The sequence below is a fragment of the Nanorana parkeri genome, unplaced genomic scaffold (genome assembly GCF_000935625.1).
Source record: "Nanorana parkeri isolate BGI_ZX_2015 unplaced genomic scaffold, ASM93562v1 scaffold234, whole genome shotgun sequence".
NCBI lineage: Eukaryota > Metazoa > Chordata > Amphibia > Anura > Dicroglossidae > Nanorana > Nanorana parkeri.
The window spans coordinates 210,333-233,390 of record NW_017306502.1 but is presented as its reverse complement, the minus strand read 5'-3'; the positions used below and the strand labels follow the sequence as shown (position 1 = coordinate 233,390).

The following is a 23,058-nucleotide window of genomic DNA, read 5'->3' as shown; positions in this document are numbered from 1 at the left end:
CCACAAACATAGGAGCATTTTACACTTTATGCCTACATGCCTATATTTGTGCCTGTGTGCATGAGCCTTTAGTTTGCTTCTGCTCTAACTATATTGCTTAAGTGCAGTAGAAACAAAGTGAGCTTACAAATATGGGTGCAGTGAAAATTTGGGGACAGGATGGCCATAAAAAAAAATAAAAAAATACTTGAGTAGGTAAATATTCAGAATGCCTATTTAGCCATCCAAAAATATGCCTTGTATGCCTGCAAATGGAAAACATGCTTGAAATTCCAAACACTACAATGCACAAATACGCTGTTTCAATGATCATATGCAAGTTCCAAGCAAGACCTAAAAACTGTAGACAGTCTCAAGAAATTAAGCAACAAATTAACCTGAGTTGAGTGGATGGCGGGTGTTGAACAAGGTAACACTTTAATTAAAAAAAAAAAAAATACAAGACTGCATTTGATAAGACTTTATATGAACTATCTTTACATATTAGTTAAACTTCACTCCAGGCAGAATGCAAACAGCGTATACTAAGTAATATGTAGGGAATTACACTGCATTTAAAAATACATTTTAAAAGGAGAACTATGGGGTTAGGGCTTTTCCCCATAGTTCTCCTCAGGGTCACAGGTGGACACAAACAAGCGTCCTCCCATCACCCAAAGCTCAGTATACCGCGAGCCACAGCTTGCGGTATACTGAGACGCAGCAGCCGGGATATCACTGTCGAGAGCCACCCAGCTGCGTGAGTGACAGCTGGCTCTGCCTTTCTAGAGGCAGAGCCAGCTGTACCCGCCCCTCCCCCCGTCTGTTCCGCCAGTCAGTGCTGGAGGATCGGACGGGGGGGGGGGGGGGGAAATCCCTGCAGGGAGCCGTGACAGTCACGTCTCTCTGAGCGAGCAACGGTATGTGTTTGCTCACTTTCCGATCTATTGAGCCGACCTGTGACATGCATGTTGCATGTTTCATATAAAAGTGTATAAATAATCTACCAATGAAAATCTTATCTCTTTTACAAATAACATCACAAAATCCCATTTCATAGCTGTCTGGTATGCAAGTGGTTTGTAAAGCATTGATCACTGCTGCACAAACAATGTTGATTCTGAAAGTGGATATGTTACATCCCATCTATATCAGGAACTATGCATTTCATGTGATCACTGCTGATTAAGGTGCTCTTCAAACTGCAGGAGCACTGCAGTGATTAACTCACTGGTCTGGGTATGCTTTCAACTAGGCACAGTGGAACAGACATTCATATTATTAGCTACTAAGCTTAAAGTATAACTAAAGGAAAAATGTTTTTCAGATTCCATGTGGTGAGAGTTTAGAACCACTGTTTTTAATTGCGGCCTGTGCCCTTTAGGGAGATCCACCTTCTTGAATTCTCCTGATCACCAATGTCAGCAGCAATAAAACGGAGCATGCATACAAAATATTGAGTTGCCATCGGAACAGGTATACAGGGGAAATCCTCCAATGGGGACCCACTTGCTCTTGTGACAACTGTGTAGCAGTGAATTTTCCTCACATTGAAAAGATATTTTCTAATGTTTCGAACTGGAAATGAACAGAAATCTCTCTAATGATAGAGAGATGGCAAAAAACAAACCAGAGAGCCTATTAAAGTGTATCGATGGTCAAAAATATCTAATAAACATGTATATTTTAAGATGCCAATAGGTTGCATTCCTCAATGCATTGACAATTTCACTAAGCCCTGTGGATATGCACATCCTCTGAACAACCTATAAGATCATTGCTTGCTGGAAGCAATGCATGATGGGATATGTAGTGTTGGGAAATCAAATTTGCATAATTTCAAGCAGCAGGGAGAGAGATGTAAAACATACTGGGAAATCAGGAAATTTATGAAAGTGATGGGCAGACAGAAGGCAGCACTCACTACATAAAAGGGGTTTTTCAAGTAAGCTTTGATTGCATTATCAAAAACAATTATAGTATGTATTCCTATTACAATGCTGATGTTATAACCAGATAGTATATGCTATGACTTTAGAGCACCTTTAACCCTCCCCATACTCTATCCAAAATGTAATTAGATCTAATAGGCATTAAAGAAGTTATAATGCGTGTACAGTGTTTTGCCCCCTGCAGGAAAATCATAGTAAAAAAGAAGTGGCCTTAGAGAGAAGGGCTTCATATAATCATGACCTGGGCATTTCAAAAATGTAATTTCAAATGGGTCAAAGCCCATAATTTTATAACCAAATGAGTGCTGTTTTTATAAAACAAGTGTCACAAAACAAACCCTACACTTCTATATGCTAGATATACAACAGTCTACACTGAATGTATGGATAAGATGACCTAAAACCTTCATATACCTGCCCCAATGAAAGGCATACTGAAAGCAAACGATCACTGCAGAACAGTATTAACTAAAAAATATTAGCATTTGCAGAAATAAAAAATAATAATGGCATTTTCCAAAAACTATCATCTGGTGGTCAGTAAACAGTATTTCAAGTTGCAACTAGAAATCAGGCATGATGTTGTGCAATGGCCAGAAATTTCCACAATCCATGCAATAAATCTGGGGTCACAGAGGTTTCCTGTCACAGGCCTGAAGCAGCTAAACTAAAATGTTATTACTTATCTACTGCAGCAACTCCCTTTAGGCATTGAGTGTTGTGTTTTGGGGGGGATTATTATGTTTTAAAATTATTTTATTGTATTTATGTATGGTCCAATATATGTATTGTTTTTACATAACTCCGTATTTGAAAGGCTAAATTAAATAATATCTATTCAGTTATTGCTGGAATCATTGGATAAGTGACATCTTCTAGTTGTAACACAGAAGGCTGGTGGCTTGTTGTATAGAAAAGGTTTATTATTTAGACAGTATGTGGAGAATGAGGTCTATTACATAGCATAAGGAGACAGGATGGCGTTCTCTTGATGATGTCATCACTGACCAAGCACATTGAGTCGGCAGAGGCACAGTGATGTCAATACACATCCTGGAAGTCCTGCTGTTATAGGGCTTGTTAGCCAAGCACATTTTATGGTGTCATTAAGGCACTTTGTATTGTCAGTTTTATTTTATATGCTTTCATGTAATAAATGTGACCGTTTTACACATTGTTGCTAAAATGACAGGGATTACAAACAAAGATGTGGTAAAGAGAGTGTGGACCCATGAAGGGAGAAGATATGGATTGACCCTTTTTTACTTTTACAACTGCTGGGCAACGCCATTTGTTGAGGTATTTATTTTAGAAAAGTGCACTTTGGTGGTGACGGTCACCGGAACCTGAGACTTGCAGCACTTTTGAAGTGAGCATATTTGAACTTAGTTTTGCTTTTTGAACTGACTATGCAGCTGGATTGAACAGCACTTCTGATGTATTAGTAGCAGTGCTGATTCATGCACATTAATGTTTGTTTTAGATCTAATATATTCTAGCTCTAGTATATTTGCTAGAGCGCAGTGTATTTTATAATGTATATTTATTTGTTGAGTACTGTTTCACCTGCGTAGCAGCTTTAGTTTGGGTGTAACAGCCACAGATTAGGTATTTGAATATTAGATGCTAGAATGTGCACTCCATATTACATTGTTTTACTTAAAGTTAAATGTTTGCGAAAGAAGAGGATTGTGTCAGCTCCCGATGAAGTGGTATATTGCCACAAAATACATAGCACAGCATCTAGGGCAGTGTTCCCCAACCCCCGATCCGCGGACTACTGTACCGGGCCGCACAGTCTCAGTGCGGTCCGGTCATGCAATATATGGCAGTGCACGGTCCCAGTGTTCGAACACCGGGGCCCTGCACTGCCGACGGGCTTCACAGTGAGGGGGCGGGTCCTGTGACTCCCCTCCCGGCCGCGTCTATAGTAACAGGCGGCGGGAGGGGAGGCGAGTCACAGGAGACGTGTGTGTGTCACACGCCCCGCCCCCTGCAGTGAGTGCACACATCGACACATGGCTGCTACTCCTGGAAGAGTGAGTCTGAGCGGGGGAAGGGGGGGGGGTGTCTTACATCATGTCATTAGACGTGGATTATAATGGGGAATATTACACTGTAATGTTCCCTATTATAATCTATTTCTCTGTTGTGTACTGCTATTTTATGTAATTAGACAAATGGATTATAATGGGGAATATTACACTGTAATGTTCCCTATTATAATCTATTTCTCTGATTAAATGATTACAGGTAGGCATGTGATCTATCAAAGTTTGAGACTACGTTAGAATGTGTGACCAGTGACGTGGTCACACATTTTAACGTAATCTCGCCCAGTTTTTCGGTGGTGGAATAGGTGAAGAATTCCAACGCTTTCATTTTTTGGTGTAACTGTATTTTATTTTGAAGGCATGTTAAATACACTTAAATTCAAATTATTAAATCAAAACAATCTAAAATATAAACAAACAATCAACGTCCCCCCCTCAGCGGGCCACGGTAAAATTATCAAGCGTTGACCAGTCCGCGGCGATAAAAAGGTTGGGGAGCACTGATCTAGGGTATGCTGTTTAATAGTTACTGGTGCTGGTCTTCCATGTTTTTATAGGCAAGTTGATCAATTGGCTAGTCTTTTCATTTTCAATGAATGCCTTTTTCCCCCTCTTTTTTAAAAAGGGTGTTGTATTTTCAGTAAAGGAATATGCTTTATTCTAGTATTAGATTTGGTCTGCAGCAGGCACACAGTAGGGACAGGGAGGGTTGTGGTTTGATTGGCGCACACAGCACAACTGGAAGGTGCAATTTAAAGGCTAAAAATCAGATAACGCCACATTATCAGCTCAAAGTTCAACGTTTTTATGTTCAAAATAATCATAATTGCATTCAAATGTAATTAAGCAGTATCCAAAAAGCAAAAAAGGTAAATATGCCTTAGAACAGAAGCACACCATGACTAAAATGAATAGCATTATTTTCCATGGATAGTGTATACGGAGAAGAGAATACAAAGGCAAATTACTTAAATGTATTTTATGACGCGTGTAATACTAAGTGCCAGAACACTGATTCTTGTTATATTGTCGCTGTGTAATGACCCTGGGCAGCAATCGTTCCCATTTATGCTTTTTGTCTTCCCCAAAGGAAAGCTGTAAATTTCTTTCTTGCAATTGACAAAAGCCCATATCAATCGTTATCATCTTATCAACCATGAGAGCGGGTGTAGTGCTCTTCAACACTAAATAGAATTAATAAGGAAAGTGGTGGCTTAAATCATCATGCTTCAAGTAACAGACAACTATAGAATATAGCTGCAAGGAGCAATAAAGGTGGCAAAGAATTAGAGCCTGGTTATAGCACATGGGAAGATATTGTAGTTAGGGAGATAAATAGCAAAGTTATGTATTCACAATAGACCTGTACAATTGCATATGTTTTCATGAATTGTGATATTTTTTCAAATTCAAAATTTGCCAGATCTTTCAAATCTATTTTAAGTTTTTGAGTAACAGTGTTTGCAGTGGCCATAATGATTTGGGTATCTGACCTGTTTTTACAACCGTGGTAGAAGAGGTAGCCCTGAAAATATGTGTGAAGTTTTGAATCATTCTGATAAATGGTTTCAGAGATGAAGTTGTTTGCAGAATATTGCACAACCCAATATGGCTGCCAAGCCATGTGGCCAATAGACTTATAATGAACAAATGTGACACTAGAGCACAGCATAACCTCACACAGCAATTTGTACATCTGTAGCTTTAGTGTTTCCGGAGAAGCAGGTATCTGAATATTTCACAAAAATTGTTGCAAAAACCAAATGGCTGCCACATCATGTGACCTATGATCTTTATATTGCAATAAGTTATGCAGAGCATAGGGCTCTACCATTGTGCCAAGTTCCATTAATTTTTGACTAACGTTGCTATTACAGGCATCTGAAAAAAGTGGCATAATAATAAAAATAATAATAATCTTAACAAAATCAATAGATGTCCTGCAAGTCGTTGCTTGGCCACCTAATAACAAACCAGATAAAAATAATTTAAAGGGTTATTCACTATAGGGTGAAGAGTTTGGAGAAGGCAGGAGAACATTGCGGTTTCATTTGCATGCCAAACTGTTTTAGATTCCTGAGTGATTTATTACTGTTTGTATTTTACACAATGAGTGAAGACTGACCAGGTAACTCCAGGTAAAGCTGGCTTCAATCCTATGTGTTGTGGTGATGTACCATAGACACAATAAGTGTGTATAGGTGCCATTTATTTTCAATGTCACCCCACTGCACTAATGCACAAGCATCACAAGGCAAGATAATGCACTGCTGTGTGTTGCAGTGTGTCAGGAAAATAGTGCTGGTGCGTTTTCTGGCCCATTGTGGTGCATTGGCAGATCATTCAAATAAGAAAGTCTGCCATTCCTGTAGTCCCTTTACCACTCTCTGTTCTTGGTGGATGAGATGTTTGACATTTTGGGCTTTTTAGTTTTCTTAAGCAAATGATTTCAAATTGTGCACCAGGCTATGTGGCATTTATTGTGCTGCTACGGTAGCTATACATTAGCAGGGCTATTCACAAAATTGGCAAATAGTTTAGAGAAGGCAGGAGAAGTAAACAATCTAGGACAACATAGCTGAACTGGAAAGTGAGCGGAATTGGAGAATTTTTCCAAACCAGCTATTTTGTTCTAGATTGTTCACTTCTCCTGCCTTCTCCAAACTCTTCTCCCTTTAGTGAATAACCCTATTAGTCTATTGGGGGAGCTTTAACACAAACATTTCTACTTTTGGTTCTACTCTATAACAGTACATAGGTTAGAATAATGAGTGTGGCGCACATTCAGTGCTGAGGAGGTATGTCAGAGACATCTTGCTGGTCAAGAGATAGGCGTGTATAAGACTGGAGGGGCTGTGCAGGTGGTGGTAAGGGTAAGTAGCTGCCAGCTTCAAAAAGTAACCATGCAGCAATAGTGTGGCTTTACTCCTCACAACAGTCATATAAACAGCAATCAAACCCTAGGGCAGCCATACATAAGCTCTCACTACCAACTATTTATACAGTTTTTACCTGCCAAAAGGAGCCATATATGGGATTTTGATATGTACTGAAAGTCTATTTCTTGGAGGTTGATTGAGGTGAATGGAAGCACTCACCGATCTAATAGAGTGCGCCTTAACCGGAAAGAGAGGAACCTGACCCTTAAGACCACATGCTTGAACAATGAAACGGTGGAACAAAAAGCAGGTTGCCCTTTATGGAGACCACCTCTGACAAAGAATCAGTCTTCCTAATAGAAGCAGTGGTTGTAAGATAGACAGGCACAGCACAAACTACATCCAGGAATGGAAGATGTAAAAAAGAATGAGGCTCCAGGCCTCAAAATCACACTGTCCCTGTGTAAGAAAGGGTTATTTACAGGAAAAGGTCGCCAGCTCAGACACTTGCCTCAAGGAGGTTAGAGCAAAAAGAAATGTAATCTGGTGAAAGGGAACTATTCTTTATCTGTTCAATAGGAGGTTTTTGGAGAACTGAAAAAAAAACTGAGATCTTGTGGAGTCACGAAGAAGCACACAGGGGGAGCTACATAGGAGACACCCTGTACAAAAGTAAAATCATAGAGTGGGAGGCCATTGGTCTCTGTAACAAGATTGCAAGCACAGAGATCTACCCCTTGATGGTGCTAAGGGTCAACTGCTGGTCCACGTCCAACTGAAAGCATGGCATGGCATATCTTGCAGGAAGTAGGTTTGCTAGCTTTGAGCTTTGTAAGCATTGGGAAGTAAACTGGCCCTTAAGACAGAAGATCCAGACTAGGTGGAAGAACCCAGGAATCTTGATTGTATTACGTTCCAGTTGGGCTGTCCAGCGGTGTACGGACAACCAAATTGCTCGGATCTCCAGGATATTAATTGGTAGATTAGATTCTGCCAATGTCAAAGTTTTCTGCACCAGCAAGGTGGCCAGGACTCCTCCCCAGCCCTAAATAGTGGCATCCATCATAAGGATCTTGCATAAGACTTGTAGGAAGGGCTTCCCGAACATTAGAGCAGGATTCCTGAGCCACCAGACCAGGGACAGTCTGGTCCTTGGTAGCAGATAAATCTGTGTAGAGTGTGGACTGATATGTTTGTAGACCCTGGAAATATTCTCTTGCACCCAAGCATCTGAGATGCTGGCTGTCCAAATGACCGCAAAAGGCGAACAGACATCCAGCGCCCAACATTAGGGCAAGCAGGGGTCACCCCTTTACACAAGTGAAGACCTATCAGGGGGGGCTTGGGAGAATTGGATGTCCAAGGTTTGAGGGCAGACTGCGGGCCAAGTGTGGTGTTTGAGGCATGGATGTAATGAAATTCATTTTGGCCTCCTAGGGAGGGTGGGCTTTCCCAAGCCGAATGTTAGGTTTATTTTGTTGATGAAAATGAGTACTTTCCCCTAGTCACATGATTGATGGAGGTGTCCCGTAGCTTCGAAGACATGTTGTTCCTAGAAGTGCATGTGAATCAGAAGTTTCTTGCAAGCCAGATCTGCAGGCCAACAATTCCACCAAAAAGTTATCTTTATGTTCACAGAAAGGAGACTCGTATGGGAACTGACTGTGGCTTTTTGTTTAGCAAAGGGGCAAAAATGATGAATGCACTGTATTAGAGTGCACTTATCCTTGAAGGGCATAATTTCCAGGGGGAAATTCCCAGGATAAAGTCCAGTAGCAGGATATGACCTAGAGAGCTAAGGGAGATTCTGAAGAAGGCAGGGCTTCGATCAGAGGACAATAATCTAGGAAGATCCACATGTCAATTGCAATAAAGAGCCGCGGAATGAAGGCACATAAGCACAGCATTCCACCCAGTGGGTAATTCAATGCTTAGTCCATAAATGGTAACCCCTTTTGTAGTAAACTGATGAAAATGTGAATGGCACCCAGCAAACAAAAGAATGAGATAGCTGCAGATATTTAACCTATTCACAAGGTGCGAGTCACATCTGAGTCTGTGCCATGGCTCTAGACCCAGAAAGCAATCCACAGCTAACCAACCAGTATATTAAGGTCTGGAAAGTACCCAAAAAAAAGAGCCCAGTGCTGGAAGGACACATTGGAGGTAAACCCCACAAATCATCTAGTGCAGCAGGGTCTGGGTACGGCTTCCAAAGCGGTGTCTAAGGGTACCCTGATCAAGAGAGGTGAAGGAATCTTGAGAAGAAAAATTAACTTGCTTAACCACTTCCAGTGGGTTCACATAAATGTGTGTCCTCCACCGGCAGTGGTTATACCAAGAACACGGCTGCTGCTGCTGCTGCTGCTGTAGCTGTGTTCTTGTTACAGTTTTAAACAGCCGGCGATTGCTGTTTAAATGCAAGAGATCCGGCGTTAATCAGGCGCCGGATTGCTTGTACGGATGCGGCTCCGTGTCCCCCTGCCCCGACGCTGCCGGTGCCGCCGCTGGCTTCCCAGGCTCCACTGTCCCCCGTGTGAGCCCAGGACCGACGTGGATGGTGTTCCCTGATGATTTGGAGGAGGAATCGGAAGAGAGATCAGCGGCTTCCAGGCGCTGATCTCTCCTCTGATCACTGGACCCGGAAGTGATGTTTCACATCACTTTCGGTGTCACTGGGCACATTCTCTGGCTCCTAGAGCCAGAAGAAGCAGCTGGTGAAGCAGATCTCTGCTTCATCAGCTTCTTTGGGGTCCCTAGGTGACATTAGGGGTCTGAAAGATCCCTGCTGTCTCCATATAGGGGACCTGTCACATTATATTTGCTATTACATAGGGAGCTTGGCAGCCCCTGATGCAATAGCAATAAAACGCAGTGTAAAAAAATAAAAAAATTCGAAAAAGATAAAAAAGTTTTTAAAAAAAAGTCCCCTGCCCCCAACGTGCACGCACATACAACGCAAACGGGCCTCACATGTACCTACGTGCAAAAAAAAAAAAGTGTGTCACGCGTTACATATCGTCGCAAGTGTAGGAGGAGAGCAATAATTCAAGGCCCATCAATAACTGGTAGCACTAAACTGATGAGCCGTAAAAGAGCTTAGGCTCTGTTCACACCTAGGCGTATTGAATATGCGCGTTTGTCGCGCGTTTCGTGATGCGCGTTTTTACCGCGATTCGCAGTAAAAAAACGCGCAACAAACGTGCGTTTCCGAGGGCTACATGGCTGTATCCCAATGGAAACGCGCGACAAAAACGCCGCAAAGAAGCTCATGTACCTTTTCAGGCGTAGGGCGTTTTGTAGCTCGTTCAGACAGGCTGAAATACGGCAAGGTGTGAACCATACACATAGGAAACAATGGGATTTTCATGTTTGAGCGTTTTGTAGAGCGTTTGTAGAGTGTTGAACGCGCTACAAAACGTACAGGTGTGAACCAGGCCTTGAAGCACCGCCTATGGGACATTTTGGTTATTGTATTTTTTTGCGGTTTCACAGACGCATGCAATTTTAAGGCTTGACATGTTTGGTATCTATTTACCCAGTGTGACCCCATCTTTTATATTTTACCAAACAATTGGGCATTATAATCTGTTTCTGTGCACTAAATTTAATTTGTGCATTTTATCCCAAAATACTTGTTTGATAAACATTTGCGCAAATACCTTGCAATATAAAAAAATGAAACTAGCATCTTTTATTTTACAGGGCCTCTGCTTTTAGAAAATATATAATTGTTTGGGGGTCTGAAGGTGTTTTCTAGCCCAAAATTCTGATTGCATCATGTGTGTGCAAAAGAAATTGCTCCGGGCAGCAAGTGGTTAAAGCAAAAATGGCTAGCAAAATGGAACACTTGTCAGCAGAGCAGAAAAAAGGCATCCATTTTCCTGGATACTAGCAAAAAATCTGAGGCATGCTGTGAGTAGGAGGGGTTATACTGGAGTGGTCCACAAGTTTTTTGTTTGGAAGCTTCCAAACCTCTGGTAGGTGGCAATATAACCCATCAGTTCCCAACACCCACTGCAGCTATATATATATATATATACACACACACAACTCTCCCCACCTCACAGAGGCCATATGCACAGCTCTAAAAATCTCCCAAGGCAGCCACAGATACAGCTTCACCCTGTACAGCAGCAATATACAGTTATCTTCCCCCCAAATCAGACATATTATATCCATGTCTGTCCTTTGTTGTGTGATGGTCTCTGTATTTGGAGGTGTATGACTTCTCAGTTCTTACCCACAGAAGACTAGCTGCTGTATTTAATTGGAGCATGAAAGATGGAGAGCAGGATCTGTTGGTGTGAGCAACCAATCAGGTTTCATCTTTCATTCTTGTGGAAATTAAAATAATTTTTTTTTTCGAACAAACTTTATTCAGTTTTTCAGCTACCTCCCCATGGGGAATAACCGTTTTATCACATGAAATACCGTTTTTACAACTTGGGGTTGCTCACCGCAACCCCCAAAGGTGTATCTTATCTTCTCTTCTAACATTCCCATGCTGGTTGCCACATTAAGTTCTTTTTTGAATGGCATAGTACACCTTTTGTGAAAATGTAGTAAATGCACCAAAAACAAAAAAATGTGCATTTACTAAATTTTACTATTGAGGCATGCAGACCACTACAACTCTGATCAGTGCAATTAACAGGCTCTTGCATAGCTATTTTATGTATTTCAGGTATTTATATAGCGCAGACAATTTACATAGCGCTTTACATAGTTGCACATTCACACCAGTCCCTACCCTCAAAGAGCTTACAATCTACGGTCCCGATCTCACATGCATACGTAGAGGGCCAACTTAGAGAGGAGTCACTGTGCTGCCAATAGCTATCCCTTAGGTCTGTATGGAAGTGCCGCTAAACTATAGCACTGAGGGAGGAGGGGATCAACAGTGCACTCTCTAGAAGTTCCATTTGCCAGGGAAGGGGGCAGGGGGGGATGGTTGGTTTTGAGGTTCATAGTATAAAAGTGTGCAGTGTGCAGCGCATATCCCCACAGCACGATACGTGCATGTCCCCTTTGGGATGGCCATCTTTTTGAGGTTCTAAAGTTGGGAATAGTCAGCACCTAAACTTTGTATAAGGCAAAATAAAAAAAACAAAAAACTCCAAATAAAAAAAAATGTTTGCATCTCTAATATTATGTAATAGTTTTTTTTTTTTTAAGCAAAACTTAAAAAGCTTATTTTTTTTACTCTTATGGGTCTCTTTATAAAGCGGTGAATGTGAATTTAGTCAAACATTTTCTTGTGGAGAATCAATGACTCACATGCAGCGGGAAGATTCACTTGCAGAGAATGTTTGCAGAATGTCAGATTTGTGGCTTTATAAATATGCCCATAAGTCTCTATAATACGCACAACTGTTTAAATACTGCCTCCTTTAGCAGCCTAACACTGCCAGAACAATGGACTACTGATTACTGTAGGTTACTCGCACAAACACAGATTGATCTTTGCTTTATTAAACGATATGCAGTGCAATTTAGGGGACTGCACAACAGTATACACAGAGGCTTTATGTGTGGTCAGGGACTATTTCGCAAATGGCTTTGTTTCCCGTTATCAAAATTAGACTTGGCCTGCATGCTTGCCGAAGTAACTCAATAGGGAACAATGAAAGTCTACTCTCATTTACGTTAAAAATTCAAAAAGTACCTTAAGAAAAATCCTAAAATATTAAACCACTAAAGATGCTATGAAAACCACTTTACTTTCCCTAAAAAGAACAACCCCCCCAAAAAAAAAAAAACAGCAATAAAAGCAACCCAGAGGGGTTTATGTTCCATTTCTAAAGTCACATATTGTCATTTTTACGCTTAAAAAAAATCCTAAAATAAATTCAAGTGCATGTAAAGCCGAATTCGAGTTTTAGCAAGTTGGGCATCGTGTCTGACAATATGCAGTTTTCTTAGAGCTGAACACCAGCTTTAAAAATGTATATATACTTACTTTGGTCCAGCTTGGTGCAATGTACAGTATATATAAAGGATACCTGGCAGGACCACAGGGATTGTGTAATACAATGAAGTAGCCACAACCACTACAGTGTATTACAGCATCTTCCAGGTCCAGGAACAGCTGCTGAGCAGCTTCCCCTGTGCTGTTAAAACACAAGAAGTCACTTGCTCAGCACAGCAGCCAGAGGACACCTAGTATTTTTCTGAATGAATACTAGGTGTTCCCTGATTGGACAAGGGGTGGTGATGTCTATGACGAGTTTTAAAGAAAACCTGGGTCTAATCTGCATAGAGAAAGCCTCTATTATGGATTTCTTTCACTTTATAATTATATTATACACAAACTACAGGAATTGCTGCTAGCTTGGTGTCATGACAAGACTGCCAATCAGAAATCTTTCCTCTCCCAAGTTCCATGGCTCTATGCATGCAATCTGCTACTGAGAAGACAAAGTTGCCTCTTAAGGAGATCATAGATGGGTTTCAGCAGTGCTAAGAACAGAGGGGGGAAGCTGTTAAACAACAGAATACCTAAGGTGATCACTTGCCTTATTCTACCATGCTCTTCTCTCGCTGGCCATTAACGCTGCAGAATTTTGTTCACCAGCAAGGTAGAACCTTGTTGTTGGGCCAACAAAGAAGTACAACCATAAGAGCAAGTAAGTGGTCTCTTATCAGTCCTATCACTAGCAAATTGCCACAGGCATCAGGATTACTAAAGTGACGTGTCCCTAAAAGACTAATTCAAGGCTAAGGGCCCATTTCCACAAGGCTTTCTGGGATTCCTGTGGTAGAAACCTCTGGATTATTTCAGTAAGAATCCCAGGTGCCCCCGTTCTGACGTAGCTGCTGTAAACATTGTAGTTAATGACAGGGTGACAGCGGTCGTATCTGTAATCGTACATGATATGATTCAATGCCGTTTTGGAATAGATGACTGTTGCTGGATGCAGAATAGATGCCTAGGAATATCTCCCCATAGTTTTCCTTTTTAAATTCTACATTTAATAATTTTATCCCAATTCACAAAAGCCTTCAGCCTCATTTGGAAAGGGCAATCTGGGATTCCTGTAGCAAGAAAGTATAGATTCTTGGGGCAGGAATCCCAGGCGTCCCTATTTAGAAGGAGCCACTGTACCCATTCAAGTAAACAACAGGGTGACAGTGGCCGCATCTGTAAGTGGCATTGTACGATTACATGTGGTTTGGAATAGACGACTGACTGTCGCTGGGCACATTTATTCTGCCATGTATCTACCATGTAGATGCAGATTGCTGCTTGCAGATGTGGCTGTTGTCACCCTATTACCTTGAATGGGTACAGTGGCTATATATAGTAGGGAAAAAAAAAACAATAGAAAACTCTGTCAACAAAAAATGATCTAAAATTAATTTCGGAATGTCACTGCAATGTCAAAGTACCTCAGCTCTGAATACTGAAAAATGGCCTGGACAGAAGGGGAGGAGGGTTGTTAACACCCCGGTCTTCAAGTTGTCCTTAAAATTTGAGCTACAATTTCAGATTGGTATGATAATCTAACAAAATTAGGCTTCAGAATATTTCAAACTGTAGGGATAAGGACATTGAATAATTATAAAAAAACAAAACCTTTACTATATTATGGGTAATGGCCTAATTTAATTGGCAACATAACGGTGGTTATAACATTTCCCTTATACAGTAACAAGTATTGCATGCTTGAGGAAGTGGAAAAAAAACAGACTTCTTGCTAAAAGTCTCAGTTAAAACATGAAATGTTTGTGGTATTATAAAAGAAAATCCCCTGTACATATATGTGTGTGATTAATGGTAGGAGATGCCAATGATCCCGCCCGCGCTCTTCATTTTTTTGAGTTCACATCCTCTTTATTTGCCCATATGTTTTTTAATCCTATAAAACAGTATATCAGTGCAATTGAAAAAACAAAATGCAATTTGTGAATTGTGAAGAATGTAATTAGGCATTCAAAGAGACTGAAAGAATGCACGTAATTGTTACTTGGAGAAAACCTAATATTTTGAAACATTCATGATCTGCTTCATAAATGTTTGTCATGTACTTAGAAAAATTACATAAATATGCTTTATTTCTTGTTTGGTACAATTGACACCTTGCAGGCCTCACACTGATCTCAATGCTACCCACAGCCGTTCCCTAAATAACATACATTAATATTTTCCAATACTGCCAGTGGCATGCTCCTGAGAGCTTGTGCTCTGGTCCCAGATGACACAAAGTGGCCAAGGACAAATATGTCACTTAGTTATGCAAGTGCCAAATAATGCATTGCACGTGAAAGACACTGAGGAGACACTTGGTGGTTTTAATGAGGGAATTTTTGTCTGTTTCAGAGTAAACTCATATCAAATGTCTTAATAATCCTAAGAAAAGTGATTTTGTACTCAAGTGCATAGAGCCAAATACATGAGAAATATAAAACCATTTCAATTTAAACAGAGACTAAAACATTTTCTCCCCAAATTATAAAACCTGCAGGTAAATCAAAATTACCAGTAATCCTACAACGAAATCTGAATAAATGACATGGATTATGGTGTGGTCATTTGACAACAGTAAATACAAATGATTAAGAAACAAAAATTTTTCTTCAAATTTTTTTTTGCTATTCATTGCAGACTTGCTCTACAAAAACTCCATGTCCTATATAATAGTAAGACTAATCACATCACGTTCCTAAAGAGATTTTAAATAATAATTTAAAAAAAAATGGCAGCCACTCACCAGAAGAATATGAAATCGAAATCCCTGACAATCAACAGACAGAGGAGCTCATGCAGTCTATCTGCCACATACTAAATAACTGCTTCACCATTAAAGGGAAAGTGGAGCATAAGTAGACAAATGTTGTATCCTGGCCTGGCCCCCAGTCAACAAAAGGAGATATTGTTCTTCAGCTCAAGGGAAATATAACTAGTAAAATGGTTGACATCTGTATTCAGAAAACGTTTCCTGGAATGTGACCAATATGCTTGAGTGTACAAAATACAGGATTTTTCTCGCATGCCTAACTTCAGTTTGCCGTCTAAATTATAGACACCCATCAATGAATACTTTAAACTGCAAACTGCCAAGCTGCGATCCGTATACATTTTGTTGGCTAAGATAATGTTTATTTAGCTAAGGAATGGATTCTCATACAGATTAAAATACAATTTCAATAACTGATGCAGCACAATATAAAAGAATCTGCAACAGAAAGATTGTAAAATAGTCTGGATAATACTAGCTTACAGGTTTGGCTGCAAAAGCCATATGCTAGGGTGGAATTAAACTATATTACTCATTCTACTATGACATCACGGATAAGGTCGACACTAGCAAAATTAGCTAGAGAAACTCAACTTTATTTACACACATTCATGTCAACATATATTTGATTTATATTTATATACTGAGGCACAAGTCTACTAGCAAATTGTAAAAACCATACCAATCTGTTACAGATATCAAATCTCTGGGACAGACACATACACAGAAAAAAAAGCTTACAGCCACTAGAACTAAAGCTATTCATATTAGTTACACATATATCCAGGGTTGCGAAAATACCAATTTAAAGAACACACACACACACATTATATATAGGGATGCACAGATATATCGGCCGAAAATGGCACTTTGGCAAAATGCCAAAAGTGCAATTTTTTGGCCGAAATAGCAGTGCATCAGTGATTTCTCTACTGCCCACTGCTCTGTATCCCAGTGGGAAGGAGAGTTAGACCCCGTTCACATGTAGCGACATACCTTTGCAGCGGCCGGGATAGCGCGACTTTCGGGGCGACGATCCAGCGACGGTAGCGCGACCTTCTCCGTCGGGCTCCATAGAAAAAAACAAAATTGCTCAAAATCGTGTGGCAAAATTGCGCGATATCGCGGCGGAAATCGCGCAATACGTCGCTACATGTGAACGGGGCCTAACTGTCACAGGTGGCTAAACAGTGCGGGAGGAGAGCGCTGCACCGCTCAGCCTCCTGTCACAGATCAGGAGAGTGGCGGTGTTGGCGGAGACAGGAGGCTGAGCTCTCCTCCCACTCCGCCCAGCCTCCTGTGACAGTTGTCAGGATGAAGAGTGGGTACAAACACTCAGCGATCAGTGATTAGAAAAAAACCCCCAACATTTTTGGTTTAAATACTATATATATATATATTTAACATGAATTTGAATCAATAATATTGAAAACGAAGGAAAAAACTTTCAGAAAGTTAAACATTAGTTTAGGAGACTCACAATATATATTTAGATTGTAGAGTGATATATAACTTTTTTTTTTTAAGAAACGGGTGACATTAGCGGCTTAAGATCCCACAGTAGACACCTCAAAGCTGTTAGATTGCAAGAGCGTAACAAAATGCCATACACAAAGGACACAAATTGCATTATGTCGCTGTTAGCCATAAACAAGAATGAAACTTTCACTGGTCAGCCAATTTATAACAAGCGTATACTGTATGGGCAGTTATAGCTCAATACACACTTATGTGTGGAGAAATGTACAAACCTACCTCTCTCATTGTTTCTTAAAGGTACCTGGTGTAAGATGGCATATGGATACAAACTCTATAAGATGGCACATGTGGATACATATGAAGTACGAAAGTTACTTCAGTTCTGCTTTAAGTTTGGTTTACGTTTTTGTGCACGTTTTATGCGCATAAATCAAATTGCACGTTGTTAGCAGATTGTTGTTAATTGATGCTAATGAGCAATTGCACATAAAACGCGAGTAAAAATGCGCAAAAACATGCGTTTCCTATTGAGTCTATGGGGCCAAAACGAGCTGAAAAAAAAGCTCATGCACTTTTTCCAGCGACAGTGGGGGGCATATTTGAGCGTTTTTTTAGGGCAGAAAAAGTGATACAAAAACCTCAGTATGAACCAGGCCTAAAGCTCAACTTAAATTTTTGTTTAATTTTTGTTGTGCATTGTCTTAAGCTGGCTATAACTGGCAGAGGGAACTCCCATGATCCCATTAAAATAAAAAAAAATAAAAAAGTTCAGAAAACTAGTTTTTTTTTTAAATCACCCTTCTACTAGTGTATGCCCTGTTCATAGTTTGTTTTCTTTAAATATCAGCCACAGCCCGAGTCTGGCACACTCCCTGCTAAGTCAGAGCCTGAGGTTTGCTGATTGCCGAACTTTAGGTTCGACTCAGAAAGGTGTGTGTTGGACCTCTACAAATAGACTACTGCTTTCCCACAAGGAACAAGGATTCCACTCTGTAGCTGCTGGCAGGGAACAGACTTTTCTATTCAGGCTGTGGCTGCTTAAGAAATACAATGAACTGAAAGACTTTGAATACCTTTTGTTTAGATGCACCTGAAATGCATTTAGCTGAAAAACTAAAAAGGGTCATTTGGGCTTTTAGGGCTAGTTCCCACCAAGCGCGTTCCAGGAGAAGAGCAGAGCACAGTTACAGACCGGATCAAAATTGTATCCAATGTATTCCAATGGTATTTTGGGCTCTAGTTCACACCGCAGCATTCAGTTCCAGAGCAGGTAAAAAAAACTGCAGCAAGTCTTATTTTACGCATGCAAAAGCACTGAAAGTCCATTTTAAAGAAAAATGCCCCTGAACGCGTCAAAAACACACTGCACTGCGTGTGCAGAAACTCATGCAGATCTGGTCTGCATTTGGTGTGAACAAGCCCAAAGTCTTTCAAAGTAAAGTTCAATTTCATCTAACTTTTTAGCAATGATAGGAAAAGATGTTTGTGTTACTTTGTAAAACTACATATGCTCTTCTTCAGAACACTGTTAAGCTAAATGATGTGAAGCAACCCATAGTGATCGGGAAAACAATCAACTTTCACTGGTCAGCTAATAAGATAGCTAAACAAAATCATGTGGCTGTAAGTTTTACTGGCAAACACACAAGAAGCAATGAAACCGGGAAAAGGAAACTAGGAAAACAAAATATTCCTTTCCAAAAACTTCCGAGGCATTCCATTTCACAACTTATATGCTACATCTCTACAAAACGTTTTAAACTTGACAAACAAATGCAACAATTTTGATTTTCAAAATGTTCATCCATATGGATGAAGCAAATGAAACTGGCACACAATCATGATTAAGCAGCTAGGTTGAAGGAGCAGATTATCAAACAAATATAAAACTTACATCTAGTAGTGTGTGCAAGTGCTGATCCTGGAAAACACTGTGCAGGAAATCGAGATCTTTCTCACTGCAGTCTGTGAGCGCATGGATCTCCTCCAGGCTGTCCAGTACTTGTGACACCGCTCCTATAAGCAAACAAGGGAAAAAAAAAAAAAGGTAGGAAGCAAAGCTTTATGGCAAAATGACCTTTGTACAATAAAAAACAATTCACTAGCGTGATTAATGAGAGCATTTACCTGAAAAGGTAATGTCACATTCACAGACATTTAACAAAAGAATAGCAGTAAAAGTTAACAAAGAAGAAAAAAAAAAAAAGTTATGTGAAAACAGGAATTTTTTTAAAACTAATTCATAAGAAGCTATTCAGGATGATATGCAAAATTAATGAAACAGATTCAAAAGCCAAACTGGCATTAAACCTTTTCTATTTTTAAATTACAGAATCAAGTTTCACGAACACACATACAGGCACAAGGGGCCGGAACTGTAAAGCTGTGATATGGTATATAGCCTGCTAGAGTTGCCATATCAAGCAATATTTTTGTGACAATTCACTTGCTTCATTAAAGAAGGAACAAGGTCATATGTTTTTAAAGGTATGCATTGTTTCCCACTGCAATTCTAACACTGGATTCAGTAAGCTAACATTGCTGATCTGCAAAAATGCTTGCTGTCTGGCTGTCTAATTTGTCAATACTTTCCAAATCACTAATTTTGAAAAAAAAAAAAATGCAGGCATCGAGGTCAGAAATCTGCATACTTGTCCCAAAGTATTGAAGACCTGGATCATCATGACAGGCAGGAATCTAGTGTTTCCAGAAGAAAGGGTCAGAATTGAAGTTGCCTTAACATTGCATTTAAAAGCTAAATATCATATAATCTGATTCCATGGCCGAAGCACTGTCAGACTATATGATAATTAGCTGTTAGATGCAATGCTAGAGTTAAGACAACTTCAATTCTGACCCTTTCTTCTGAAAATGCTAGATTCCTGTCTGGCATGATGATCCAGGTCTTCAATACTTTGGGACAAGTATGCAGATTTCTGACCTCGATGGCTGCATTTTTTTTGTTTTCTCTAAGTTAGTGATTTGTAAAGTAGACAAATTAGACAGCCAGATAGCTAACATTTTTGCAGATCAGCAATGCACTGTTTGTGGTGTGAACCGGCCCTTAATGCTGACACTGTTCTTCCTTCTGGAGGGTGGCTAGTTTTGTTCCAAGGTTCCTGTGTGTGTTGTAAAGAAGCCACCACTCCAAGCTCTCTCCCGTGATGGACTACAATCTCAAAACAAATTAGTAAACTAAACGAGAGATTGACACGAGATGAACCAATTGCCCAAACATATCTATCTATCTATCTATCTATCTAGTACAGAGTTCTTACAGTTCAGAGATAATTTGAAGATCTACAGCTGAGTGATACCCAAATAAGATACATTTTTGTGAATAGTTGAAGCATTTGAATACATTTTTAAGGTTTAACTCCTGAATTTAGAGTCACTTTGAAGCCACTTTGAAGGGAAAAAATAAATTTTACACACCAAGCTGCATGTTATTTGTGGAGTGTTGCTGCAAAGTGTTACAATATCTTACATTGCAGCGTGCTCTCTCCAACACACAACTCTAGGCACCGGGGCTCTGCAGGGAGCGAGGCATGCAACTGGAGACGGGAAGTGCTTCAGTTGCATCCCTGCCTCCTACATTGCCACTCAAAAAAAGCCTTGCATTTTTTCCTCAAAGAAAAGGACAAGGCATTTTGGGAAAGGGTACATTTGAACCAATAGATGTAAATGCCTTGCAATTGTACTTAAAAATGCATCAAAGTGCATGGCAATGCACTTATGAATGAGTCTTAGAGAACTATGAGGCGAGTGCTTTTCACTCACCTCGTAGTTCTAGCCGACCTGTGACAATGAGACTGTCACAGGTCGGCTCAGTAGATCGGGAAGTGAGCCAACACATACCGGCGTTCGCTCACTTCTCGATCTCGTTACGGCAGAGAGCCGTGACAGGGGAGGCACTGGATTTCTCCCCGCTCCGATTCTCCAGCGCTGACTGGCAGAATGGATGGGGGAGGGGGCGGGTACAGCTGGCTCTGCCTCTAGATAGGCAGAGCCAGCTGTCACTCACGCAGCTGGGCAGATCCACACATAATTGTCAGGATCCGTTTCAGCTGCGGCGTCTCAGTATACTGAGCGGTATACTGAGCTTAGGGTGACGTGAGGACGCTAGTTTGTGTCCTCCCATTACCCTTAGGAGAACTATGGGGAAAAGCCCTAACCCCATAGTTCTCCTTTAAGATGGCACTCTGTGACCAATAGTGTGATTAACGGCCAGTCTGGACTTTAAGCAATCTTTTTGCTGATCGCCATCATATATACCCTGGCTGTACAATTTACTATCACGTTAGCACGTTATACATTCAAGAAACAGTCAGGAAAAGCATAGCAAGCAGCACAAGAGGAAAAAAGGAATACCTACTTTCTGCAGCTAGAAGTCCTAGTAAGGCAGCATTAAGGCAGACAAAATACAGAATTTCAGAAATGGCATGTTAGTTGCAAGCGTTGGCAAAGCAATTCACGGGGAGTACACAAACATTCACCACAATATGAAAACTGGCGTCTCAAACAGCATATAGCATTTCATTTGGCTAATAGAGGTACAGTACTTTCAATATGCCCACAAAATAATTGGTGCAGAAATAAGTGATATACGGAATATACTGCAGAAAACATTTCAGGCTATAACTGATATTGTAAGAGAATGTAATTTCTGCTTATGACTCACTAAATGCAAAAGATATGCGGTGTTAACACAATAAACCTACTGCTAGATAAAAGAATTACCAGACTGTAAAATTCCTAGAAAAATATTACTGCATGTAACAATATAAGAAGAATCTAATAATGCCCCTGTCACTCTGCTGTCATGAGATGCATATTTCCAGACAGAAGCGTGTCTGATTTTTTTTTTCTCAATATTTATTTAATACATTTACAAAATCAGCTTCATATTGAATGGGGTTAGCTACAGCTTAAACAAATTATTAACCCTGTTAAGTCAGAAACAGCGTCATTTGACAAATCGGATTATTTACAGTGGACATCACAAAGAAAAATGTAGATGTGCAAAGTGCAGTAACCAGTTATTTGTAGTCAGATTAGAAAAACTGGTTGCCATGGGTTAAAGCCCTTTGCATATTATAAGTTACATTGCCTTATCGATGTGCATGAGAATGGTCACATGCGCAAGAAGGTTTGCTATTAGGCACAACTTATTACCCAGAAGTGTTCCATCTCATCATCATCATTTAGAAACAGAACTGCTAAGAAAGCTGTCTAGACCAGTGCTGTAAGCAGTCAGGTTTACACAGGCAACAAACAGTATATGTAAAACCTGACCAAGTTTATATCAATGCCACTGACAACATTTCTGATTTTTTTTTTTTTAAAGTTATAACAACTGGAAATATATCATTTATTTTGCCCTTGGTATGCTTTGCACAGTCCCTGCTTACTAACAGTTTAGCAACAAGCAAAATATAAACAACTCTTTTCCGTTCTGGATTGTGGAACTTCTGTTATCATAAGCCTCTATCTATAGCAATACCCAAGAACTAACCACTTCCTCTCTAAAATTACTGAAATTACTGCAGGAAACCAATGTATTAAATTTAACTGGAACATTATATCAGCAAATTGTTAAAAAAAAACAAATCCCTAAAAAAAAAAAAAAGAAGGCACCAGTACCTGTAATATACACTATCCCCCTCTCCGCTGTGTTGTCAGACCCCTTAGATGTTTCATAGATGCTAGCTTCGTGAAAGTCAGTATTTAAAATAGGCCCTCCACCTAATGTTGCTAACTGTTTCTCTGGACCCTAGGAGAGAGGGGGGTGGGAATTAGTACACCGAGAGGCGCTTGTTATCTAGGAAGTACCTTAGTTTTAGAAATGTTGATAGTTTTAACCTACCCTCAGACATCATTTTGATTTCCTTGGTTTCATTTTCCCAGCCTAATGCTTTTGTTGCTGGACCTTGAGGTGCATCCCTGGGGAGGAAGGTGTTATTGGTTCAACAGT

The 23,058-nt window shown here is 40.2% G+C and overlaps 1 protein-coding gene across 9 annotated transcripts in view; it reads right to left on the bottom strand.

Moving 5' to 3' along the window:
• Positions 1-23,058, bottom strand: part of CASK (calcium/calmodulin dependent serine protein kinase) — a 240,822-nt gene that overhangs the window by 77,350 nt on the left and 140,414 nt on the right. For 5 of the 9 annotated variants that reach the window (XM_018556336.1, XM_018556337.1, XM_018556339.1 and 2 more), the window contains exons 11-12: positions 21,460-21,477; positions 18,979-19,100 (exon numbers count right to left, since the gene is read on the bottom strand). In XM_018556336.1, coding sequence (XP_018411838.1) covers positions 18,979-19,100; positions 21,460-21,477 — 140 coding nt within the window. The remainder of the gene's footprint in view (positions 1-18,978; positions 19,101-21,459; positions 21,478-23,058) is intronic. The other 4 variants (XM_018556340.1, XM_018556338.1, XM_018556343.1 and 1 more) reach the window with 1 other exon arrangement.